At 44.7% G+C, this 25,401-nt stretch overlaps 1 protein-coding gene across 1 annotated transcript; it reads left to right on the top strand.

Moving 5' to 3' along the window:
* Positions 1–647: 647 nt before the first annotated feature.
* LOC140546053 (midnolin-like) lies at positions 648–25,165 on the top strand. The gene is made up of 7 exons (XM_072669175.1): positions 648–1,387; positions 3,092–3,179; positions 3,964–4,026; positions 16,506–16,868; positions 17,218–17,344; positions 17,522–17,836; positions 22,297–25,165. The coding sequence occupies exons 1-7, from the start codon at positions 1,167–1,169 to the stop codon at positions 22,557–22,559; spliced, it is 1,440 nt and encodes a 479-aa protein (XP_072525276.1). The 5' UTR covers positions 648–1,166; the 3' UTR covers positions 22,560–25,165.
* The last annotated feature ends 236 nt before the right edge of the window (positions 25,166–25,401 follow it).

The following is a 25,401-nucleotide window of genomic DNA, read 5'->3' as shown; positions in this document are numbered from 1 at the left end:
AATAATTAATTAAATAAATATTACTCGTGCTAATATCAATAATTAGCATAATAACAAACTGAATTCGCGGTACCAAGGTCGCGTCCAAAGCCGCATACTACCCTACTACCTAGTACACTAATAGTAATATAGTGCGTATTGTGCGGTTATGAACGCAGCCAAGTGTCTTGAGATGCCTGATTAACGTAAATAACGCTGAATGTGAGCCTTATTCTCATTAATAGTGGCGACCAACCGAACCGAACCTGCCTTTTCTATCACCCCGTCGTGCCCCGAGTGCTTTACACGTGCTGTAGCTGTTTTATTTGTACAAACCAGTGACTAAATGCAGCTCGTTGTGTCAGTACGGTCTCCGGTGAGCGGCTCGGCGAAGCCTGGACTGTTATGAATGATCCGAGTTGAACGGTAACGAACAGCCTGCAGAGCCGCCGGCAGGAGCGCCGTCATTGGCTAGGCCAGCGCGGAGGGGCGGGGCGTGTTCTACATGTGGGTGTTGCGTAAACACGAGGGGATTGGACGGTTGTGGGCGTTGCCGAGTTCTCCGAGAGCTCTGATTGGCTATCGTGCTAGGTAGGCTGAACCCGCAGCGGGGCCTCGCAACAAATGGAGCTCGCTGCACGCGTGGGGCTCGAGTCGACATTGGAGGAGAACAAGGGATGGAGGAGACGAGTAGCTTTGTCTTCACCTTCCTGACGAGTTGTTGTGCTTTTCTGGCGTAGTTCTCGATTCCTGTCCCGGTATTAGCCTCGTCCCGTTTTCTGTAAATACATATTTGTATGTAGCCGGAAGGGCCGCGTTTGCTCGGTGCGCTGCGTAAACACGGTAAACGCGCTGGACACGGTGGCCTGAGGACGTCGACGTCGAGTTTAGGGTTTTGTTTTTGTGCACTCAGACGGATGGACCTATGGGATTAACTTGCACGGCTTGAGCAGGCTAACAAAAGAGCCGGTGTGAAGAATAGTGCCGTTAAAGCCCCTACGAAAAGATTAAGGAGGTCGGTGGACGCCTGGTTCTGCTCTCCGGAACGTGGAAGGGATAGTTTCACCCCCTCCTCCCGAGAAGACGCGAAGCAGCAATAGGGGAGCCACGCTAACGTGCGCGCCTCTCGCTTTTTGGTTACCAGCGCTGCTGCACGTTCTCCCGGTCCTCGGTGCACTAGCTGTCGGATGGACCAGCACCCCGAGGCTCGAGGCTGCACCGCCGGGTCCCGGTGCTCTGAGCTCGCCGTCCGCAGCGAGCCCCCCATGACTTTGACCATCCACACCACCACGGGCACTCGCTTCGAGCTCTCTCTGCCCCCCGAGGAGACGGTGGACGGGCTGAAGAGGAGACTCTCACAAAAGCTCCGCGTGCCCAAAGACAGGCTCGCGCTTCTGCACAGAGACACGTGAGTTGCAACGAGAGAGGGGCGATTTTAAGCTCACAGCGTTAGTCCAGCCCTGGGGGGGTTTGCGTGCATGCAACGGTGTTGGTGTGTTGCGTGTGTGTGTGTGTGTGTGTCTATGCCACGTCCCCAAAGCCGTGCTAGGAGCCCTATAGTCCTACAGTTTAGGCTTAGTTTTTATATATGAGCTGTAAGACGGCTGGGAGGCTACATGTCCACGATGGTGCTTGGCTAGCACGCATGTAGTGCCTGGAAACTTTGCAGTTCTTGAGTTCACCACTGAGAAGCTTTCTAGTTTTGTCAAATGATGTTGCTCAAGCAAGAGTACACTGTAATTCACCAATATCTGGTAAATATTCCAGTATTGGGGCGTCCAAATGAGGCTGAGGAGACATATGCCTTTCTATTTGCCATGGTTTCCTCATGTCTGGAGAAGCCCCAGTCTTCTTCTTTCAGAGCTGAGTGATGAGATTCTGCTCTTGGCAGTGGACTCAGCCTTCCCATAGTATCTTTCACAGCAAGTGTTACCTTCTTGAATGTTCTCAAAAATAGGCCTGCCGGGAGTATCCTCATTCTTCCAGATCTTATTCAGAGCTGTGTGGAGGTCCCACACTCAGCCTTTCCATAGTATCTTTCACAGCAAGTGTTGCCCTCTTGAATGTGCTCAAAGCAAAGATCTGGAGATGTTAAAGTCCCTTTCTCCAGCTGATGTGTGTTCTTGAATAAGCACCAGTTGAGAAAATGTCTTACTCTGCACCCTAGGACTGGAAAAAAACCTCAGTATGTATTGTTAGCATGATAAATTACATCTCAGTATGCTTTTATTGAGCATCTTAAGGATGTCTTCAGTACTTTTAGAACATTGACATGCTATAGTTTCATTAAAAAGCTAATAAGATACTTATAAGTTAATTGGATTTAGTCCCAAATAATGTGTGAAATGCTGAATAAAATGTATTATACTCATACTTTGTTGTGTTTTTGAAACCTGGGTGGTTCTCTGGAAAACATGAGATGTATAAACATGAAGAACCTATTGAAGTTCTCAGAAGAACCCTTAAATTCTTCACCCCTTGGTCCATTTCAACTTCCAGAAAAAGCCTATTGTGCAAAGGTCTGGAAGTATCATGTTATCTTTATCCTATAACGCCTACTGAACCCTACAGCAAGGAATGACCCACAAGCCTGTAACTGGACATCAGTGTTACGAAAGATAAAAAAAACACCAGTGTCAAGAGTGTAAGTGACGTAAAAGCTCCGCTGCACACCCTTCTGAACAGCACAGAGGTGGCGAAAGCCTCCTACTGCTATCATAAACTCTGGGCCTCTTTCCCAGACGTAGAATAAGCGCAGTGTGGGATTGCAGCTGGTTCCAACAAGAAATCGCAGCGTACGTCGGAACAAAGAGCAGAGTCGAAGTTTGTTTAGGAAATGTCTCTATTTGGAAGTAAGCTGGGCTCTGCTTCTAGGACAGTTTTCTGTTCCTCAACCTGGTGCAGAGCAGACTGTGTTGTGTCACTGAACAGTAATAACAGAAGTCTCACGGGTTTGAGTTACAGGAAGGAACGTTCTGAGAAAAACACTCAGCGTTTTATTACAGCGTTATAAAAGTGTGTGGGGTTTTTTGGCCTGTTTTGGACTGGGTGCCTCACACAGCTAATGCAAGTCAGCAGTTTGTCAATAACGGCTCTCCATCTTGTTGTGCAGGAGGCTGAGCTCAGGAAGACTCCAGGATTTTGGGGTTACGGATGGGAGCAAGTTGACCCTGGTGCCGACAGTGGAAGCAGGTTTAATGGTAAGCCATGGAGTTGAGAGAAACGAGAAGAACAAAACCTTTTAACCCATTTATATTCAAGGGCATATAACGGGTCCCACACTACAGTTCATTAGCACATATTTAGGGGCATATAATGGGTCCCACTCTACAGTTCATCACTACATAACCAAGGGCCTATAAGGGGTCCCACTCTACAGTTCATCACTACATAACCAAGGGCCTATAAGGGGTCCCACACTACAGTTCATCACTGGATAACCGAGGGCCTATAAGGGGTCCCACACTACAGTTCATCACTACATAACCGAGGGCCTATAAGGGGTACCCCACTACAGTTCATCACTAACTAATCAAAGGGCCTAAAAGGGGTCCCACTCTACAGTTCATCACTAACTAATCAAAGGCCTAAAGGGGTCCCCCACTACAGTTCATCACTACATATCCGAGGGCCTATAAGGGGTCCCACACTACAGTTCATTACTAACTAACCAAAGGGCCTAAAGGTGTCCTATAACCTGTACACTAGTTGACATTCCAAGCCCAGTGTTTATTAGCAACATTAGCGTAGCATCTTCCATTGTACCCCAAAGAAGCACACGTCAGGCATCAAGCATATCTTGGTTGATCGACTGAATCTGGGATAAATTATGTTAATGTGCACCCCGCCCTCAATCATGACATATCTAAGCATCTTATCTGTGAACTGTACGTAGCTCAAGCGTATCAGGTGACGTTTTTATGAGGTTTTTATATGGTGTTGGGCAGGGCTCAGGTTTTATCTCTTGTTTTTCTCTCGCTTCAGTCTCAGGCGTCCAGACCAGAGCAGTCCATCATGCAAGCTTTGGAGAGTTTGACCGAAACTCAGGTAAGAAACAGTGTAGCCAGTCATGACTGGCAGACAAACAGACACACCGCCAAGTGTCATTTCAAAGGAAAACATACAGGCTCGTTATGAGCTGGTATTCTCCACCAGCTGGCTCTTACTGAAACACACACATACACCCACACACACACATACTTGTCACTGTCAAAAGTAAACAGCTTAGGAGATGGAAAACTGATTCTTAACTATGGTGTAAGTTCTATTGGTCGGTTTCTAAAATGATACTGTTTTATGGTTTAAATATTCTTAAAAAAAATGAAAAGGAGGTTTTCGCAAGACAGCGACAATAAATGACTCTGACTCCCACAGATATACATACAAGCACACACTGGCCCATGCATATATGTGTAAATACACATACATAAGCAAACACACGCTGACCGCACCACCCCGTCACAGTTGCTTTTTGGCCCGGCCGCCACCGTCTGCGCAATGCTTTGTAGTGTGGTCTTCTAGGGGATTATGCTTTTTATGAATGTACTTCTGTCTGTGTGTCAAAGTCTGTACTGCATTTCCATGTAAGCAAATCACACAGGATGGGTGAGTCATGTTGCAGAAGATATGGCAGTCTGCCCATTTAAATCTCTGTGTGAGTGTGTGTGTGTGAGTGAGTGCACACCATGCAAGCCCAGACAAACTCCACCCTTGCACGTCATTGTGTTTTTTTGTTGCTCTACGTGAAGTCAGCTCTGCTTTATCCCACATCAGCGTGTGTGTGTGTGTGGTTGAACAGTGTGAAAGTCAGGTTGATAAGAAAAGATTTCCACGAAACGCAGCACTAAGATTTCTTATTATATCTAGCACCTTCATCCCCCCCACACCCCCCACCGTCCTTTGGCTCGCTCTCTTTTTCTCTTCCTCTCTTACCGTCTTCTCACTTCTCTTTCACACACACTCAGCATACCTATCAATCCGAAACAAAAACAGTCCTGTGGCATGTTTTTTTCTGCTGCGTTTGGTCTCTTCAGTCAGGCAACTCAACCCATTGAACTGTACAGGCCTGCAGAACTTTTAGGGTGGTGCTATTGCAGTTCATTGGCTGAGCTACAGTCGAAAATCAAGCTATCAAATTACTATGATTTATCGCTGAGCGAAGATTCAGTCGATCAACTAACACGTTTGATATGTGACTTATGTTTCTTGAGTTTAGAACAGGAGATGCTAGGCTAACATCGCTAACAAACACTGAGGTTAGATTGTCACCAATGTTGTTTTGTGCAGACAAATGACTGAGGTATGGCTCATTATAGTCTATAAAAACAAAAATAAACTTCTCCGAGCTAAATAGTTGGTCAGCTATTTCGAGTAACCGTTCAAATTTTCAGCCTAATCATTTAGATAAGCATCTAACCAGTCTGTTTTACATAAGTGTTATCGAATAAACGTGTTTATTTCGCTTTACGGGCAAAATTTAGCAGTACATTTACTGACAGTCCAAGCCCAGTGTTTATTAGCAGCATTAGCTTAGCATCTTCTATTGTCAGCTAAAAAAGCAGGGATTAAATTGGTGGACCGTAAGTGTTATTACAAACTTCTATTACCAAAGAATAGCCCCACCAGTTTGTACAGAAATCCCTGCAGTTACTGAGTGATAAGCCATGTCATGTCCTGGTTGGAGCTACATCACTCCAGAAGTTGCAGTTGCTCCACAGCCCAAAGCTGGGGGGTGCTTTTTACCCCCTAGTTGACACTTACATTGAGCATAGTGACCTCAGGCTCACGTGGCAACACTCTTCTACAGTGTATACGGCGATTGAATGCCTGTGTCAGCAATGTGTACACTTAAATTGCCAACTAACCAGGGCTTACTACTGGCTTAGCTTAATGTTAGTTTCATAATAGTTTATAGCTGAACTTGCAGTAGTTACCGATTAATAAGAGTTTTAGAGGTTAAAGCTTGCAAATTAAAGCTGTAAATGGATGAAGTGAAGTGGATGGTGTTGTTCCACCAGTCTTTCTTTCAGCCACCTGAAGTAAGGAGAACAATGCTTTTAAATGCTGGTAAAAACTGCATAGTGAACCTTGGCATTCTGTTTACCTGAGTCTGTGTGTGCATGAGTGGGTGTGTGTGTGCGTGTGCATGTACGTCTACAGTGGTTGTCAGTTAACAGATGTGGTTTGAGTGCGCAGGTGAAGCGCTGAGGAGAGGCTCCTCACAGCAGATATTTTTAACCTGGAAATCCTGCCTCGTACCGTGGGTGCTGAGTGCACAGTGTGTGTAAGGGACTCTGTGCATGTGTGTTTAGAAACCACTTGTGCATACCTGTATCTGTGAGAGAAGGTTTCTTCCTGTTTTTCCCCTTTTTATAGTGCATGCATGTGTATGTTTATGTGTGAGAGTGTGCAGGTTAGCAATGGGGGTGGGGGAGATCAGGAAGCTGTGCCTTTTTTGTCAGAGTGTGGTCAGGCTGTTTGCTTTGCGCTACCTTGTGACAGAGGGAGAGAGAGAAAGAGAGAGAGAGAGAGGGGTGAGCAGGCAGCATGAGGATGAGACTGCATCAGCAAAGAGTCAGAGACAGACAGACAGTGAGGCTGGCAGACGTACAGACTGAGAGAGAGAGAGAGAGCGAGCATTAGAGGAGGAGAGATGTATATGAGTGCCTGTGACTGTGTATGGTCATACATATGCATAAACATGGGATTAAAGGGACTTTCAGACAGAAAGAATGAGACAGACAGAAAGACAGCATGAGGGAGGGCACATGATGAGTGAGTAAACCATTCAGTCACTTAAAACTGAAAGTCTTGTCACAAGCTTTGACCCGATACCAGACTCAACTGGGCAAGGCAGGGCAGGGCAGAATGTTCAAACAATAACACACCACAGAAACACTCCACAATTGGAACAGACACACAACATGGCGCAAAATGAACAGTCAGCCGCACAGCAGCAAACAAAACAATACAAAAGGAATAGCCAGTCATACCACAACAACACACTTCAAAAGGAATAGCCAGTCACATCACAACAACACAATGCAAAAGGAATAGCCAGTCACACAACAACAACATACTCCAAAAGGAAAAGCCAGTCACACCACAACAACATACTCCAAAAGGAAAAGCCAGTCACACCACAACAACATACTCCAAAAGGAATAGCCAGTCACACCACAACACAATGCAAAAGGAATAGCCAGTCACATCACAACACACTACAAAAGGAATAGCCAGTCACACCACAACAACACAATGCAAAAGGAATAGCCAGTCACACAACAACAACATACTCCAAAAGGAAAAGCCAGTCACACCACAACACAATGCAAAAGGAATAGCCAGTCACACCACAACAACATACTCCAAAAGGAAAAGCCAGTCACACCACAACAACATACTCCAAAAGGAATAGCCAGTCACACCACAACACAATGCAAAAGGAATAGCCAGTCACATCACAACACACTACAAAAGGAATAGCCAGTCACACCACAACAACACACTACAAAAGGAATAGCCAGTCACACAACAACATACTCCAAAAGGAATAGCCAGTCACATCACAACAACACAATGCAAAAGGAATATCCAGTCACATCACAACAACACACTACAAAAGGAATAGCCAGTCACACAACAACATACTCCAAAAGGAATAGCCAGTCACATCACAGCAATACACTACAAAAGGAAAAGCCAGTCACACCACAACAACATACTCCAAAAGGAATAGCCAGTCACACCACAACACAATGCAAAAGGAATAGCCAGTCACACCACAACACAATGCAAAAGGAATAGCCAGTCACATCACAACACACTACAAAAGGAATAGCCAGTCACACAACAACAACATACTCCAAAAGGAATAGCCAGTCACACCACAACACAATGCAAAAGGAATAGCCAGTCACATCACAACACACTCCAAAAGGAATAGCCAGTCACACCACAACAACACACTCCAAAAGGAATAGCCAGTCACACCACAACAACACACTCCAAAAGGAATAGCCAGTCACACCACAACAACACACTCCAAAAGGAATAGCCAGTCACACCACAACAACACACTACAAAAGGAATAGTCAGTCACACTACAAAAGGAATAGCGACTCACACAACACACCACAAAAAGAAGAGTCAATCACACAATGATAACACCCCACAAAAGGAACAGTCAGCCACACAAGGACAAAAACTCACTGCACAGTGAGCAGTCACTGATACTCACTTTACTGACTTTGTCCGTCAACGCAACCACCACCGGCATTTGTGTGTGTATTCCAGCACTGGAAGCATTGTGACATCATGCACATTCATTATGATGTCATAGTTACAGTTCTATTGTGTATCAGCCTTTGAGGTTTTAGATCTTAAGCAGTGATCAGAAGATGGACTTTTGGTTGATGGGTCCTGCATTTTGTTCGTTTGGCTTTTTCCCTTTCGGACAGGCAATTACAGAGAGTCCTATTTTTAAGAACATGGAGTAGAAGACTTTAGCCACTGTCTGGATAGGTTCAGTTCCACCAGCAGCTCACCTGACTTTGGGAATGGTTAAGCTAACACGCATGCTCAAGATCACAATATATTTTTTATTTGTTTGTGTAATTATTCTAGCATTCTCCCAAACAAATAAACACACGTGCTGCCCAGATAATCAGCCTAACGTACCATTTGCTCAGAGGCCGAAGACATGAACAGTGTATGGGCAGAGAACAAACAGCACGTTTCTCCCTTCCTCTCGCCTTCTTGTTCTCTCTCCTTCAGTCTCCCTCACTCTCTATCCCTAACAGACTAATTCAGGAGGAGAATCTAATTGATTCACAAAAGCCGAACGGCTGCAATGGGAACAATAGGCAGTGTGGAGTGTCTAAAAAGATTTCCGGAAATATCGAGCCAGTGCTTTCCTGATGAAATGAAGAGATGAGCCGAATAATCTTCAGCCTTCTTACAAGGGGCTGCTTGTTTTACAGGGAAGGATGGTGATTGAGCTTTGAGTATTGAATTTTTTTGCCTCTATCACTGGCACAGCCCCCACACACAATTGTGCACACACACACACTCTCTCACAAAACCGTCCCATTCACCTCCCTGTGCCTAGAATAGTGCTATTGTGGAAGCGTGATTTGTATTGAGCCCATCCTCCCTCACTCTCCATACGCAGACATACCCTATTGAGTGTGTGTGCATTTATGTGTGTGTGTGTGTGTGTGTGTGTATAGGTTTTGCACATATTGATCACCATATGGAGGAACAGACGTAACAGATAGACTATTTTCTAAGCGGATACAATGAACATATTGCTGTTGAGGGTAATGTCAGGAGAGTACAAGGATAATTTGATCACAGTAACACCCACACACACACACACACACACACAGCTTAGGACAGACTGAATGGATTCTTCACTAATCATCAAATGCATTGTGTTGATCACTGTTCCTACACAGTGAAACAAACAGGGTCTACAGCGGCTTTGCTTTGTAATTCTCATGCTCTTAAAGATTGTTATTTAAAGATCTGCCTATATGTGTCACTATGATGTCATATGTGTGTCTGCAGTGATGTCATGCTGCTCAAAATCTTGGTCCCTTACTGGAACAAAGGATAACACCAGCCAGAGGTGGTTGAAGTGTTGGGTTTGCTGGTCGTCATAATACTAGGATTAAGTTTATTCAGAGGTTTCTCTGAGTAGCATTGTTTTGTCCCCATCATTGGTCTGTGGTTTTAAGAGCATTGACACTGTGTTTGTTGGTCTGAACAGCACTGGTGTTGGGTTTGTCAGTCTGAATAGCACCAGTGTTGGGTTTGTTGGTCTGACTGGCGTTGAAATTGCTGGTTGCAGAGCACTGGCAATGGCTGTGTTGGTCTGAGGAGCACTGGCAGTGGTTTGAACACAGCACTATTGTTGGGTGTCCTGGTCTGCACAGCACTATGGTGTCATACATGTGTTGTTAGGATGTCATAATGCTCAACATAATGGTCCAGTACTGAAACAAAGGATAACACCAGCCAGTGGTGATTGTAGTGTTGGGTTTGCTGGTCTGCTTAGCACTAGGGTTAGGTTTGTTGTTCTGAGCAGCATTGTTTTTTCAGCCTTGGTCCTCTGGTTGTTGGTTTTAACAGTGTTTGACACTTTGTTGGTCTGAATAGCACCAGTGTTGAGTTTGTTGGTTTGATTGGTGCTGAATTTGCAGGTCTGAAGAGCACTGGCAGTGATTTTCTTGGTCTGAAGAGCACTGATATTGGTTTTGGAGCAATGCTGTTGGCTTTTCTGGTCTTAACACAGCACTAATCTTGGGTTTGATGGTCTAACCTGCACTTTTTTTTTCCTAAACTGATCTTGAGTGGTCAGTACCTCTTATTGCTCTTGCAGTGCAAGTCTGGTCTCTCGGACACCATCCTGTTTATTGCCTATTGTTAGGTATTCTCTCCAGCATCAGCAATAAGTAGACTTTATCTCATTCCCCTATTCTCCTCTCTGTCTCTCCTGAGGTAATCTGCAGTCTTGGTCAGCTATAATTGGAAATCATTGGCTCTTAATAGCACTGTGCAGGCAGGGAGAATTGAAGGCCATCTGTGTGGTCTCAGGATCAATGGAGGAGCAGCCGGGTGGAGGCTATGTCCTCTCTTGCCTTGGGTGGACCTTAATAATGGAGACTATTACTATTACCTACTATAGCTAGACTTTTATGGATCTTCATCTTCATGTTTTGCCATGAAGCAAAAACCAGTGTGCTTGACCGATACATTGGTATATTGCCACAGGGCACTGGCTCATAAGGCAAGCATTATATAGATAGAGAGAGAGAGAGAGAGAGTATATATGAGTAACTTTGTTTATATATATATATATATATATATATATATATATATATATATATATATATATTCTAGGGCTGTCTTCTGTCAGCAGCCGCTGGAGTCTGTGACTAAGTGTTATATGAATGCGTTATGTGAATAATGAGGGTTTTTTTTTCTGTGGGGGGTCAGGTTGCAGTTTGTTGACTGGCGTGCAAATTGGTGCAGTGTAAATAGACGGACTGCCGTCGGAGTCGTGATCACTTTCGGCTTTCATTCGCCACTCGCCTTTGTGCTTGAAGTGGTCGGCATCGTGACTGGGCTTTTCCACACACCGAGAGAGATAGGGAGAGAGGGAGAGAGAGGAATGGGGGGAGGACTGCTGAGAGATCTCTATTCTCTGTTCACCCCCAGGTCCACACAGAGCTCTTTGAGCTTGGCGGTGGGATCCAGCCCCCATAATAATTACCCTGATTAAAGCTGGACCCGTCTGTGAGCTAATGCTTTGGAGGCTTATAGCTTGCCGCTGTGCCTGGAGCTCACGACAAGCTCTGGTTAATGATTCCCTGCGCTGCACAGAGCTGGCTCACATCCGGACGCTGAGGGAGTTTTTTTTTTCTCCTGTGCTGCTGGCTGGGGTCAAGCCGTGTTCACGAGGCTAATCAAACACTCCGCACTGGCCGCCAGACTCTCCTCTTATGCTATAATAAGGCGCTGATATGACGTGGTGACACGATTACAGAGGGAGGTGCTTGATCCTGCATTGAGGCTTGTGTGTGGTTCTAACATGGCTAATAGGCTAAAGATTTAGATGTGCTTCCTGAAGCTTTAGAAGTAAACATGAATTTATCCATTACTCCAAATGCAGTCTTTCAGCTGCGACCTCTAACGTGTGCTGGTTTTTAGTTGAGATCGAGAGATGCTAGGCTAATATTGCTAACAAGCACTGAACTTAGACTGTCCCCAATCTCATTACTGTTAATACAAACCCAAGAACATATCTAATGAACATCCATCAGAGACAGACCAGGTCCAATGTTAATTAGCAACATTAGCCTAGCGCCTCCCATTGTAAACTAAAGAAGCACATGTTAGATAGCAAACATGTCTTGGCTGATTGATTGCATCAGGGCTATGTGATACTTTATGTTAATTAGATTTTTCACTGAACTACTCCTTTAACGCTAGATCAGATTGCTGATGAAGGGTCAGGTCAGACTTTCCTTTCCTTTCAGGTGACTGAAAGAGTCTTAGTTTGTTCAAAAATCTAATGTACACACATTTCCCTCCACAGTACACTCAAAATTCATAGTTCTGCAAAGGGCTCTTTGAGCGATGCCACAGAAGAACCACTTTTGGTTCCATAAAGAACCATGTTTGTAAATGAGAAACATGTGAGGAACCTTTTAAAGGTTTAAAGAAGTCTTTACCAATTCAAATAACCTTTATTTTTAAGAGTGTAACTGTAGATGATCAGCCAAGACAGGTTTGCTTCTTTCAGTTTGCCCTGCAGCTGCGAGGCTAATATAGCTAATAAGTAACAGAAGCTCATGTTAACTAATTACCAATTAGCATTGTGCTAAAAGCACGCCCAAATCATCAAACACTTGCCCTAAACTGCATCGAGTTGTTAAGTAATCTCTAATAGACTCGCTTATGTGGTTTCTGACACTGTTCGACACACTGTTATCTGTAAAACGGACAGAAGTGCAGACGAAACTCCGACTGCAGGCTTGCTTCTACCAGTGCTTTTAGCGGTTTGATGTACTTTCGTCTGAGCGCATCAAACAAAGAGACTCCGCTCCATCTGCTGAGTTGAAAACAGTCAGAGCTCTGAGCTCCACCTCATCTCCTCTTCTCTGTGGTATTTTTCTCTCATCTTAACCCCCCCTCTTCCCTCCCTCCCCCCGTTTCTTTCTTTAAAAAGCAGGCGGTGAGGGAGGGATGCCTGCAAACGATTTCTGAGCTTCGGGTTTCTTATAGTTACACCACCTCCCCCCAAACACCCAACCCCACCTCTTCTCCCCTCTGCTTTCACATGCACACAAACATGCTTACACACATACACACACACACACACATATGCATGTGCACACACCCACACAGAGTGTTTTCCTTTGCCTTCATCTGTTTCTATCGTGTTGTGTGATCTGCGTACCAACCTGCCCTGTGTTCCACTCACTCTTAAAGAAGCCTGCAATACTCGAATAGACCGAGTCCGTTGCGGATGACTATGCACCCCTCCAAGAGCTTTTCTGAAGCTTGCAGTACATACAGTTCCTTTTACATTAAAGGACCCATATCCTGCTTTTATTCAATTTTAGTTGAATTTATTATTTCCCTTGTGTCCACTTGTGGGTTTACATGGGTCCCAAAAATCAGCCTTAAGCAGCCATAGGCAGCCATGGGTTATGTGTCACAAACAGTGCAGCCATAAGCAGCCATGGGTTTATGTCCCAGACGTAGCCAGAAGCAGCTATGGGTTTATGTCCCATAAGAAGCTATGGGTTTATGTCCCAGAAGTAGCCATAAGCAACCATCTGTGTATGTCCCAAAAGTTACCATAGGCAGTCATTTGTGCATATCCCAAAACATGGTTGCATGTCTCAAAAGCAGCCATAAGCAGCTATAGGTCCCACATTTCCCAAAAGTCACATTTTTTTTACTTGACCCTGATCCAGCCATTCTTAACATCTTAATTTAAACAAGGTGTTTTTGTTGCTGTGCCTTTAAGGTATTGTAGACCTGTATTGTGCAATATTCAAAAAGCACTCCAGGCTGAAACACTCCATATACCTTCAGAGTTTAGCAGAAGAGGTGGACCAAACTGCTGTAGGCTGAATATAGGGAAATCTATGGAAATCATTTGGCTTTTGTGAAATTGCAAAAGCAGTACATTCAAAGCAACCTGTTTTTGGAGCCTAAGATGGAGTGGGTGATGAGTGGTGTGATTTAAAATGTAATCATTTTAAATAATACCATAAACCTATTTTGTTTTAGTAAGTCAGATAAAATGGTATAGACCATTTTAATGGTTCCTGTTGGTCATTAAACACCTTGTTAAATGTTAATAGTATTTTTGATGTTAAAAACTAATGGGCAAGGTTTGAAATACAGACTTGTACCTGTCGAAACAGAATGTCCATCAAATGTAAATGTAATTAATTATGTAACTAACTGTGTAAGGCATTGTCTAATTACATAACTACATAATTACATTTAAGCAGTACTGCAAAACAGCAGTTGTAAATCTTAGGCTTAAAAGGGTGGAGGGACTGTTTTTCTCAGGGTTGCCCTGCACAGAGTGCTTCTGTTTGGGCTCCGTTTCTCTAAGTTTGCATTGTTCAGTGGTGTTGAGTGCGAAGGGGCAGAGCTCAGTAGGCAGTGGGTGGGAAGGGCTCAGAAAACTGCCTGGTGAAAAGGTTACCTCACATTTCCCTGTCTCCTCTGGTGTCGTTCTCCGCCTGCAACCATGACTGACACCTAGCAGGGAGATGAGAGCCATCAATCAAACTTGAGGCCATCTGCCCACGCTCACACACAAAGCACACGTATTAGACACACACTTGTGCGCTCACACACCTACACGCGGGTAACCTTTACGCTTGGGGTTCCCGAATGTTGTAAGAACTTTGAGCTTCTTCGCGTTTGAGTGTGTGTTTTTTTGCCGTGTGGTTGCTTCCACTGAAGCGCCGGGAGTATGCAGCTTTTGCGTCACAGTGCAAAAACAATGAAGCAGAAGAAGTTTAAAGCGTGTTCGGCTCCTTCCCCTTTTTCGCTGCTGCTCACTCACGTGCCGGACAAAAAATGAGATGGCTTGTATCTTTTGTATTCTTCACCTCCCACGTTTCCTTCCGCTGTAGAGCTTGGTTCCTCACTGCGAGACCTAGTGTCCACTACAAGGGCATGGTTTTGGTTTCTGAAGTGAAGGGAAGTCTTTATGGACCTCCTTTTTCTCACATCCATATGTCAGTATTGTACACTATAGGGGCAAAAGTATTGGGACACCTGCTCGCTCATTCATTCTTTCTTCTGAAATCAAGGGTGTTTCTAAAGAAAAGGACTCCAGGGAAAGCTTTCTACTTGATTTTGAAGCATTGCTGTGAGGATTTAATTGATTGCATTCAGCGACAAGAGCGCCAGTACGGTCAGGATGAAGCACTATCATTTCAGAGAACACAGTTGCACTGCTCCACAGCTCAATGCTGGGGACTTTTTAACCCCTCTAGCCCACACCTGGCATTAGGCATGGTACCACTAGGTTCATGTTTCTGTATCGTACCTTTGCACACCTGTGTCAGCAATGGGTGCGATTTAAAGTAGCTGAAGGCATTCTTTAGTAGGGGTGTGCACAAACATTTGGACATGCAGTGTAGTATGTGAATATGAAATTCATTCATTTTTCAATCCACCTTAAATGAACAGGCACCAGAACATAGCCAGTACGGCAGGCTGCTGTACATAGATTAACGCAGATTGCAAGTGCCACCATGTGTTGGCTGTGTTTTAGGGATATGCTGTATATTTTGGGAAGACAAATCAGAGTCGAATCAAAATTTGCTTTGTGTGTCTCTGATTTTTCTTTAAAAAATAGCTTGTTTTTTATATTTTAGCTATAAAATCAATACACGCCTTATTAAATTGTATTATGCTATTGTAATGTATTCTGACGTTCCAAAATCGATGCAATTCCCCCAAAAGCTTCATGAATCACTGATTCATTTTCGCATCCCCCGCCATTGTCCGTAGCATTACCAGTGAACACTCATTCCACAGGCAAGCTAATTAGCTCTCAGACAGCGCGTCCATTTGAAAGTCTTTTGAGCTCAAGTGCTTCTCTTCCTTACTGCAGTGCGCTCAGCCTGCCTCATTAGCCGAGCACGTGCTTGCAGCGTTCTTGATGCTCTTAGTGTTCTAGCTTTGCGTGCCGTGGTTAGGAGTAAAAGAGAAGCAGGCCTTTTTATGAGCGTCAGTGAGCCAGCGCTGACATCACTGCAGTGGTTTGTGATTCATTCACATCAAAGCTGGCCGGGCTTCCCTCTGTGGGCCGCCATTCGAGCAGTCATCCTCTCCTCCAGGGGCTTGGGGCCTCCTTGGGCCGTGCTAAGTAGGAGTGCTGGAAATGGGTGGCCTTTTGAGGGAGGGTTTCATCTTGATGCAGCATGTTCGTCATCGGCCGAGTATGCCGGGCTGGAGATGGAGCGGCTTTAATAGAAAAGGGAGGTGGATTGTGGAGGCTTGAGCTAAACTGTGGTAGATGGTGTTTCAGGGTAGCGTTGAGTCAGTGGTCCACATAATGCTTTTACAGCACGAACCTTGAAAATCACAAAAAATGGTTCCATAAGTGTAGTGTAGGCTAACTTAGGAGCTGGTTAGGCTTCATCTCAAGACACTCAAGGCAAGTCCACCAGCTTTTGTGTCCCATAATTAATATATATAGAATATAACCGGCATCTTAAGCCTGAGTCGCGTTCCTATACTCCACACGTGCACACATCTTACGCACCAACTGCCATGAATGAATCCCGGGCGTGTGGAGCCCTATAGAAATCTGTGATCTAACAGTCGCAATCATTGTAGCCAATCTTCTTCTTGGGTATTTCATTCACAGAGCCTGTCTGTGTGGAGAGTGAGCTCTGTGGAAGTTTCCTAACTTGTGTCACAATCGTAGAGAAGTTGGCTTCATGTTCCTCTCTCGTCTCTCTTCCTGTTCCCAGGTTGGTGACTTCCTCTCAGGCCGCTCTCCGCTGACCCTCGCCCTGCGCGTGGGCGACCACATGATGTTCGTGCAGCTGCAGCTGGCCGCGCAAAATTCAGGTGTTCAGCAGTCCGCCACCAGAAGTCCTTCGGGCGCAGCCAGGGCGCCTGCGGAGCACTGTGGAGGCGGGGCCAGGCACGTCCACACCCCGCCCACAGCACATAGCAACCCGAGGGCGTCACCTGGACAACACACCCACCCTACTCGCTTCTCACCCCCCTCCAGCCCCACCCTTCCAGGCCCTGCAGGCTCTGCACCCCAACTCCACTCAGCCACAGGTGCTCGCAGCCCCATGCCAGGACAGTCCACACCCTGCCCACAGGTAATACATGCTGGAACATTGGGAGGTTTCTGCTTGGAATTATTCAGTAACTAGTGGGAACTATTCAGTAACTATAAAGGATTATTCAGTAAGAAGTATGAATTATTCAGTAACTAGTATGAATTATTTAATAACGTTTTAGTAACTATTATGAATTATTCAGTATTCAACTATCATGCATCATTCAGTAATTAGTAATATTTCTGAGTGTCCTAGTCCTGGTCTTTATCCTTGTTCGGTTTTGCCCTTTTCCACTATCGCATTTTCTATTTTATGACTATGTTAAGCTAATTGTCTCACGAACGTTAAACCTATACATGGCCTTTTAATAAGCATGTTTTTTTTTCAGGGTGAATGCGGAACTCCAAGCTTCAGCAGCAGCTCCAGCTCTAGCTCGTGGCCCAGTCGTAAACCAGGCGCCGTGATTGAAAGCTTTGTTAACCACGCCCCTGGGGTCTTCTCAGGAACCTTCTCAGGTAGGGCAGTTTCTCCAGTATCTTAAGAGTGTAGGTCTATTGTAGTGTAAACCTATTATCCAGTAACCTGCTAAAGATAACCGTTTACAGCTTTAGAGTTTCGAGCATGAGTAATATTTTCCATTGCAAATATAATAACAATCATCTCCCTTGCCCTTCCGTCCTCTTCCTCTGCAGGCACTTTGCACCCTAACTGTCAGGACAGTAACGGTCGTCCTCGCCGTGACATCAGCACCATCTTGCAGATCCTCAACGATCTCCTGAGCGCCACACGTCACTATCAGGGCACTCCGCCCGCATTGGCACAGCTCCGCTGTCATGCACAGGGCCCCTCATCACCCCGGGCAACACCACCCGCTTCCCCCTCACCACCAGCTTCACCTTCTTCACCCTCTACCATACAGCTCCCATCACCTCCAACTTCACCGTCAACACCTTCACCTACCTCAGAGAGGCCGGCTCTCAGCCACAGCCGCATCAGCAAACCCACCGGTAAGTTTGAGAACGAGGTCACACTAAAGGCCACTTGCCCACACACACACTTTCACCTAATACACAGAGTAAACCGTGTGTATTAGAGTACCTACACACACTTAGGCTCAGGCAACCTTTACACATGGATTTCTCAACATAGATATATGTGGCCTATGAGAATGTTAAAAGTTCAACAACGTTGTGTGTGTGGGTGGGGGTATATAAATATAAAAATATAAATTTGCTGACACAAATGTGCAAATGCACACACAGAGGTGGTCCATGCCAGAATAGGACTCTCTGAAGCAGTGGAACTGCGTTCTCTGGAATGATGGATGGTGCTCCATCCAATACTTTCAATCAAATTCTCACAGCAAAGCTCCAAATTCTAGTAGAAAGCCTTCTTCCATAAACAGTAGAGACAGTTACACCAACAAATGCAGGATCAACATCACTGTTAACATTTCAAAAAGAAACTTTGAATGAGCAGGTGTCCCAATACTTTTGTCCATATAGTGTATGTGCGTGAATAGGAAATGAATTCCTAAAAATAAATAAATAATAATAAAATAAAAAATAAATAGTGAGGTCAGACATTTCCAACCTCAATGTCTTTGTGCTTGCGTGGGTGTGTGTCTGTGTGAGCATGCCTGTCACTGAAGTAAACGGATGTGTGTACAATGGCAAATTAGCAGTAAGGAATGTTGTTTCACTTTTGATTAGAAACCCCTGTGCTAATGAGTTGATTGCTGGGTGGGTGGGGGACGAGGGTGGAGGACGGGATTTGACTCACATTATGTATTAAAAAGCTCTTCAAAATAATTCCGCTCTAAGAGCAGCAGGCTGCGCACCCCCCCCCCCCCCCTTTCAAGTCCTCCACATTTTCCTGCTGTTTCCACTGTTCTGCTCCAAATCTCTAACCTCATCTATGAGGCACGTATACACACTCCCCGTCAGTGTGCTTTTGCCTTTATATGGAGCAGTCTGAGCGCGCACACGCACTCTCTCTCTCTCTCTCTCTCTCTCTCGCTTGCTCTCTGGCTGCTGACAGAATGTGCATTGTGGGGGTGTTGACAGAAAAGAAGCGAGCGCAAAAGTGAACCTTCATTCCTGAAGCGTTTTGGGTTGCGTTAGACTGGCTCTGTGGTCAACGATGCATTTAGCCTTAGACTTCAGTACTGAGGGGGAGCTTTTGACTCAGACAGACACACACACACACATACACACAGACACCAACACAGACAGAGCAGTCAAAGGGAAGAGGAAGGACTGGCTTGAGTCAGGGCCTCACTGCTATGTTTGCATTCCTCTCATTCACTCCACTGATTCATCTTTCAGAGGACACACTGTCAGGACATGGGATACAGATGCATGTCCTATATGTAATTATCTAAATGTAATTAAAATGGATTATACATATGTGTATAAGTGCCTAAATGTATTTGTAGTATGGCCTATAGATTATGTATATGTATAAGTATTATGATTATGTATTATGTATAAATACATGTATGTAATTGCTATATACCCCTTAAATGACACCTATATATATGATTACACCTGTACAGAATTGTAATATGGCTCATGGATTATGTACATGTCAGTACCTGTATGCAGTATGGTCCTCTAACTGTGGTCCACTTCTGTGGACTGCTTTGTTCAGAAATTGTACAGGCGTTTCTCACACACACACACACACACACACTGAGCCGGGGCCCAACACACTGAGAGTGACCTAGTATTTGCAGTGAGCTGTGTGCTTAATCTCTACAGATCACAACCGTGCTGGTAAACATTAATCTGTTCCGTTCACACACATACCCACGTACATGCACACACACACACACACACACACGCACGCACGTGCGGAATACACTCTCACACACCTGAGTGTGCCTGTTTTCCAAGAATGAGTGTGTGTGTGAATTATTTAGAGGCCCCGAATCATAATAGCTGTCCGTATGGGCTCTTTGGGGCCAATATGAGGCAGGCGTGTGGATCAGAGTGTATGTGTGTGTGTGTATGCGCAGTGGAAACATGCTGATGAAGCTTAAATGATGCATGAGGCGAGGCCAGTCGCAGGGCTGTGGAAAGAACAGACCTCCTCCTCTCTCCTCCGCTGACTCGTGACCCGTGACCAGAGCTTTCTGAGGCCGCCGGACGCTTCCGTCCCCCGGCAGCCGTAGCGTTTCTGTGGCTATGCGTTGATTACTAAAACAAATGGAACCCGTCCCATAAGATAGCATCTGCTGTCTTCCCTTTCCTCAGTGCTCTTTCAGCTTGGAGTCAGATGTAATGCTTGTGTGTGGTGTGTGTTACATGCGTGCGTACCATAACAGTCAAAAGTACGGACACACCTGACTGAATTATACCGGTTTTTTTCTATTTGTAAAGGGCCCCTATGATGAGAACTAATTTCCAGCACTTAAATTTTTTTTTATTAAATTTTTTCATTTCGCCTCATAGGGTAGTGGAGGCTCAGTTGTGGGTTCGATAGCCGGGTTCGCTAAGCTGCCGCTGTTGGGCCCTCAACACTTTTTGCTCCCTGTGGGTACATACCACTCTGGGCACATGTGCTCACTGTATGTGTGTTTGCTCACTGGTGTGTATGTGTGTGTTCACTGCACGGATGGGTTAAAGGCGTAGGCCAGATTCCATCTGTGTCCAACACAAAGGTGATTGCTGTCTTTGTCTTTATAACTCCGCCTATTCCACCCACCACAGTTGAGCCACACCCTACTGCAGTTCTCAGGTTTTTAGGTTCAGTGTTTTAGCTCTGAGTGCTTTCAGAATAAGGGACAATACAGGGCAGCCAACCAGCATGGAGCTCATTTATTTAATTTGTCTTAAAGGAACAGTAACAGAAATAGCCTGTGTAATTCTGAAGGGTTAGAAAATGCTGTGTAAAGTTATTCAGAACTGTTGGAACATATATACATATTATAAAAGAAGGAAAAAATATATCATATAAGAAAAGGTAGAATCCAGGCCCTTTAAAGGGATTTTTGTCCAACTACCCCCAATGTGGTTTATCAAACACATATCAACCTTTATCAAAGGTATATTTATATTTTTTGGTTCACGCAAGAGCTGCAAGGCTAAGCTGAAATTGTTTCTGCTACAAGACACACATTTGCTTATAAAAGTGTGTACCCACCAGTACGTAACTCCCACCAGCACTAGCAATGCCACCGACACTAAGAGGGTAAGGATGAAACACGTCTCCTCCGATACATTGCAAGCTTATTTGCAAAGCACCATCTAACAGAGAGTGAGGGGGGGGGGGAGAGACAGCGCCATATATCCACCTAGAGAGCATGGCCAGTTGTGCTTTCTCAAACTCCGACCGCTGATGGCAAAGTGGCATGGCTCGCTATTCAAACTCATAGTGGTAGCTTATTCGCTCATTCTGTACTTTTTGTAGTTTTGATGTCTATTATAAAATGTCTAAACTAGTATAAAATTGGACCTCTTGAGTAAGTGTGTCCAGGCTGGACCGGTGCTGTATGTGTGAATGAGAATGAGGAATACTCCAATACTGCCATCAGTGATATATGATCACATCTGGGTGACAACACACAGTCCAGAGTGTTGCTTTTATTGTCTCCTCTGTGTCCGTGAACATGTTTAATAATGAAAGTGAAGCTGAATGGACAGCACAGAGGAATTCCTCAAAGTAAACACTGAAACTAAAGCCGGGCCGATGTTGAAACCGTGCAAAGCAAAAGCAGACAGCAGAAGCGAGGCAGAGTTCATGTTTGGCCGGTATCTGTGTAGTCTCACACGTCCATAGTTCTGGGTTACGTAACATTTTCCCTTATAACTGCATCCGCACCTGAAGCGTTACATAAAGGGCTGATTGCAGATGAAGATTATTTTTAAGACTAGATTGCGTAAGAATAATAATTGGGAATTCTTCATGACGAAGCTGATTCTGTAGGTGTCAATTGTGTGTTGGTAATGGTGCGCTGAGTGCTGTCTCCTGTCTACTGTGTTTGTTGTCTGACTAACAGCAGACAAGAGGAAGAAGTTACTCATTTTGATTTAATGACGGCAAACTATTTTGCAAGTGGCTAATGTGGCAAAACTAGTTCGTGATGATACTGTAAAACTATTTTACACAATAACATTCACAATATTTCACAATATTTTGATACAAGACACGTACTTATTGTCAAACTGCTGTCGGAAACTCATAGCACAATACAGGAGACAAACCTTCTTAACCTTTAATGGAAGTCAGTGTAAAATATTTTGTACTTTTGGAGCATTTGTATTGGTCCATTCATTATCAAATTTACACACACTGTAAAGAACAACTGCCAGATTCACTTTATGTCCAAACATGGATATACAAGGTTTTTGCTTGACCGGGACAATAGAGGATTAAGCCAGGTGCGTTTTGTTAATATTGAAAATACCACATATGGAAATAGTGTTCACAATAACTGACTACTTTTCCTCTCTCTGCCCCTCAGGTATGCCCTCTAGGCAGACAGAGAACAGGGCAACGCGCTGTAAAGTCGAACGTCTGCAGCTTCTCCTGCAGCAGCGGAGGCTTCGTCGGCGGGCTCGGCGGGACCCCCGGGGGCCGTACCACTGGTTGGCCAACCGCAAAGCTGCCCGCAGTCACAGCAACAGCAGCCTGTCCAGCGAGGGCTCTCTGGACCTGGACTACGACGAGGCACTCTGGAAGCCCGACGTCCAAGCCGACATGGGCTCCGAGTTCGTCCTGGCCTGAGACAGAAGGGGGAGAAGCACAACGCCAGACCAATGAGGAAAGGCCTCGGTACGCATCTGAAAGAAAGAGGAAAGGGGGGACAAAAACAATGGCGAGAGGAAGACTGCCAAAAGACGAAGAAGACAATGATGGGGTGTTTGCTGAGGCGTTGCTTCGCGTCTCAGTGGTATAGCGTACGTAACGTCTGTTTAGACGACCAAAAAAAAAACACAATGACGGCTGGATTGCCTTGGAAAGAGAACTCCGCTCTTTGCTCTTCTACAGTTGATGAGGTTTACTTGAGGAACATCTCTGGACCTTTTTAACAGACAGGATGCGTTCTGAAGCTTACTGGATTCAGTGAGACCCACAGGACCCCATGTTTTCTCGTTGGGACTCCATATTCTGACAGTGGGACCCTATTTTTTGTTCTGTTTTTTAAGTTGGGACCCCATGTTGTGTCACTGGGCATTGACATATTTTCACGTAATCTTCTCAACATTGCGGTGGTGGTTTTAGTTGTTGTTACAAAATGCGTCATGTAGCATTACGAAGCAAGAATTCAGGTTTTCGTCTCCGGTTTATAACATTTTGCACACTCCTCTGTTTTTATTGACTCGTGAGCATTAAAGGTTTTTTTTTTTTTTTTTTTTTTTCCAATACTCTGCTTGGTGAACCTGGAGAGAACTCAGAAACTGAAGGTTTCACTGTTGTCAACCTGCAAACTAACAGAGCATTTATCGCGAGAAGACACTTTCCTCATGTGTTTTTTTTTATATTTATAAGTGGAGCCAACATTTATTCTACACTTTCCCCCAAAACTGGTGTGCACATGTCGTAAAACTGTATCTGCTGGTTCAAGTATTAAGGTATTACAGTGCCTCCGTTTACCTTTTACTGTATTGAAGCGTCAGATAACACATCTGAATATTTCGTTTTTTGCTGCTACAAAGGACGATAAACCAAGGGAGGGGTCTGTCTTCTTGTCTGGTCATTCATCTCATTTATAACTTATGACCTAATTCTGCGGGATTGCAGCAGATGCATGCTTCTCTCACACACAAGCTCCCTTTTCGAGAGGGCTCGGTCACAGTTTATCTCTGTAGCACCATATAACAGTCAGTCTGAAAACGGACGGCAATTTGGGACGGATTTATAGGGCCTCAGGTCTCGTTTCTGGCTGCTGTCCCATCATCTGAAGCCATTGGAATGAGGAGGATGACATCAGCAGCGTTCGTTTCATCCAGTCTGGCCCGTTGCCGTCTCCGCGTTAGTTTTCCGAGACCGGACAAAAAGGACGTTGCATAAAAAAAGAAAGCAAAGACGCTCGTCTTTCTTCTTGTGGGTGGACGGACCTTGTGTACAGTGGCCTTATCTGACTTTAAAACGGTGAAAAGTGCAGGCACTGGAGACTTTCTGCCGATCCTTTTATGTTCATCATGCTTTTTTGTGTCCAGGGCCGTCTCTGAGAGGACATGACCGCTGTGCTCCCCTTAGCGAATAAACTTTTTGCGCCTCAACGACGTGACCGAGACCAAGGGACGCTGTTTTTCTGTGCACAAGAGCCTCGCTCTTGAGTGTGAAGTGTGTGTGTGTGTGTATGTCTGTGTGTGTGTTATGTCTGTTGCCTTTTGTCGTAAGACGGCCCACAAAGACCTTTTCAGCTAGAGAAGAAGAGATAAAAGAGCGCTTGCTGTGTTTTTTAGATCATGATCTAACGTCTGTTCTGCGTCTTGAGCTTTTGTCTCCTGTTCATCCTGTCCTTTCACAATGTTACTCTAGGTTTCAGCGCTGAACCCCAGCTCTCCACGATCAAACAACAAATGTTACACGTGTGTACGTGAATGACGGAATCAGAAAAGGAATGTAATTGAGGTCTGATCGAACAGGATCAACGTATCAGCTCTATCAGTGTGCTGTTGCTGTCCTAACAAAGCCTGGTATCTCAGAAATGACAACTGTAGGGCATTTAAGGTACACGTCAACGTACTGCAAGTCGTTTCAACTTAAAATACTGGAGTTGCCATGTTCTGCTATGACCGCGACGGTACACAACACCTTACAATAAGCACTTCTTCCCATCCAGAACCAAGTCCCCAAAAGAATATGTCTAGCCGTATGCATGTCACTGTTTTGAAAGAGGCTGAATTGAGAATATGAGTAGTTGATGATAAGGAAACATATGCGTTTTGTTTAGATGTTGCTTTGAAAATTGTGATGCTGTGATACCAGTTTTTGTTTTTTGTTTTTTTTGTTTTTTTGTTCATGCTGCGTTTTCTGTTGCCTGTACTGTCTTGCAGTCTCACAGCAGGAGGTGAGGAGTCTCGGCTCGTGGTCTTGCGCTAGGCCAGTGTAGCACGTTTTTTTACTAACTGTTTTAATTTATAAAGCCGATCTGGTAACTGTGAAGAAACGGTATCTGACATTGCTTTTCCCAGACATTGCTGTTTTCCCCTCCTTCTTTTTTTGTGTATAATTAAAAAAACTGGTATTGTAAAAAAGGGGGGACAAATGAAACAAATGATTTTTTGGTTTGTTTGTTAGGTTTTTTTTGTTCATAAGCAATACATTTCAGTGTGGCTTGCTGTAGAACTCTTTTTCTTTTTAGGTAATAAATCTAAGACAGAATACGGTTTCGGCTTCTGTTGTCTTTATTTCTGGAGTGTTATAGAGCCTATCAGGTATACCTGACACCAGCTCAATCACTGTTTTGTCCAAAGTTGATGGTATTTTTTTAAAAAGGATGACTTTCTATTAGATTTTGGAGCATTGCTCCCCAGCTCATTAGCCCGAAGCCTAGTAATGATAACATTTTATTATTTCGGCTTCTGACAATTTTATGTAGTCAACAACTCAATGTCAA

This window comes from Salminus brasiliensis, chromosome 23 (assembly GCF_030463535.1).
Source record: "Salminus brasiliensis chromosome 23, fSalBra1.hap2, whole genome shotgun sequence".
NCBI classification, from domain to species: Eukaryota; Metazoa; Chordata; class Actinopteri; order Characiformes; family Bryconidae; genus Salminus; species Salminus brasiliensis.
Note: the sequence above shows the minus strand (reverse complement) of the source record. Positions and strands in the feature narration are given on the sequence as shown.

What these genes read in the sequence shown, in the direction of transcription:
- LOC140546053 (XM_072669175.1), top strand. Translation starts at nt 1,167, where the DNA reads ATGGACCAGCACCCCGAGGCTCGAGGCTGCACCGCCGGGTCCCGGTGC. An exon ending in CAGTGGAAGCAGGTTTAATG is followed by an intron (nt 3,180 to 3,963) that starts GTAAGCCATGGA and finishes CTCTCGCTTCAG; the next exon opens with TCTCAGGCGTCCAGACCAGA. An exon ending in AGTCCACACCCTGCCCACAG is followed by an intron (nt 16,869 to 17,217) that starts GTAATACATGCT and finishes TTTTTTTTTCAG; the next exon opens with GGTGAATGCGGAACTCCAAG.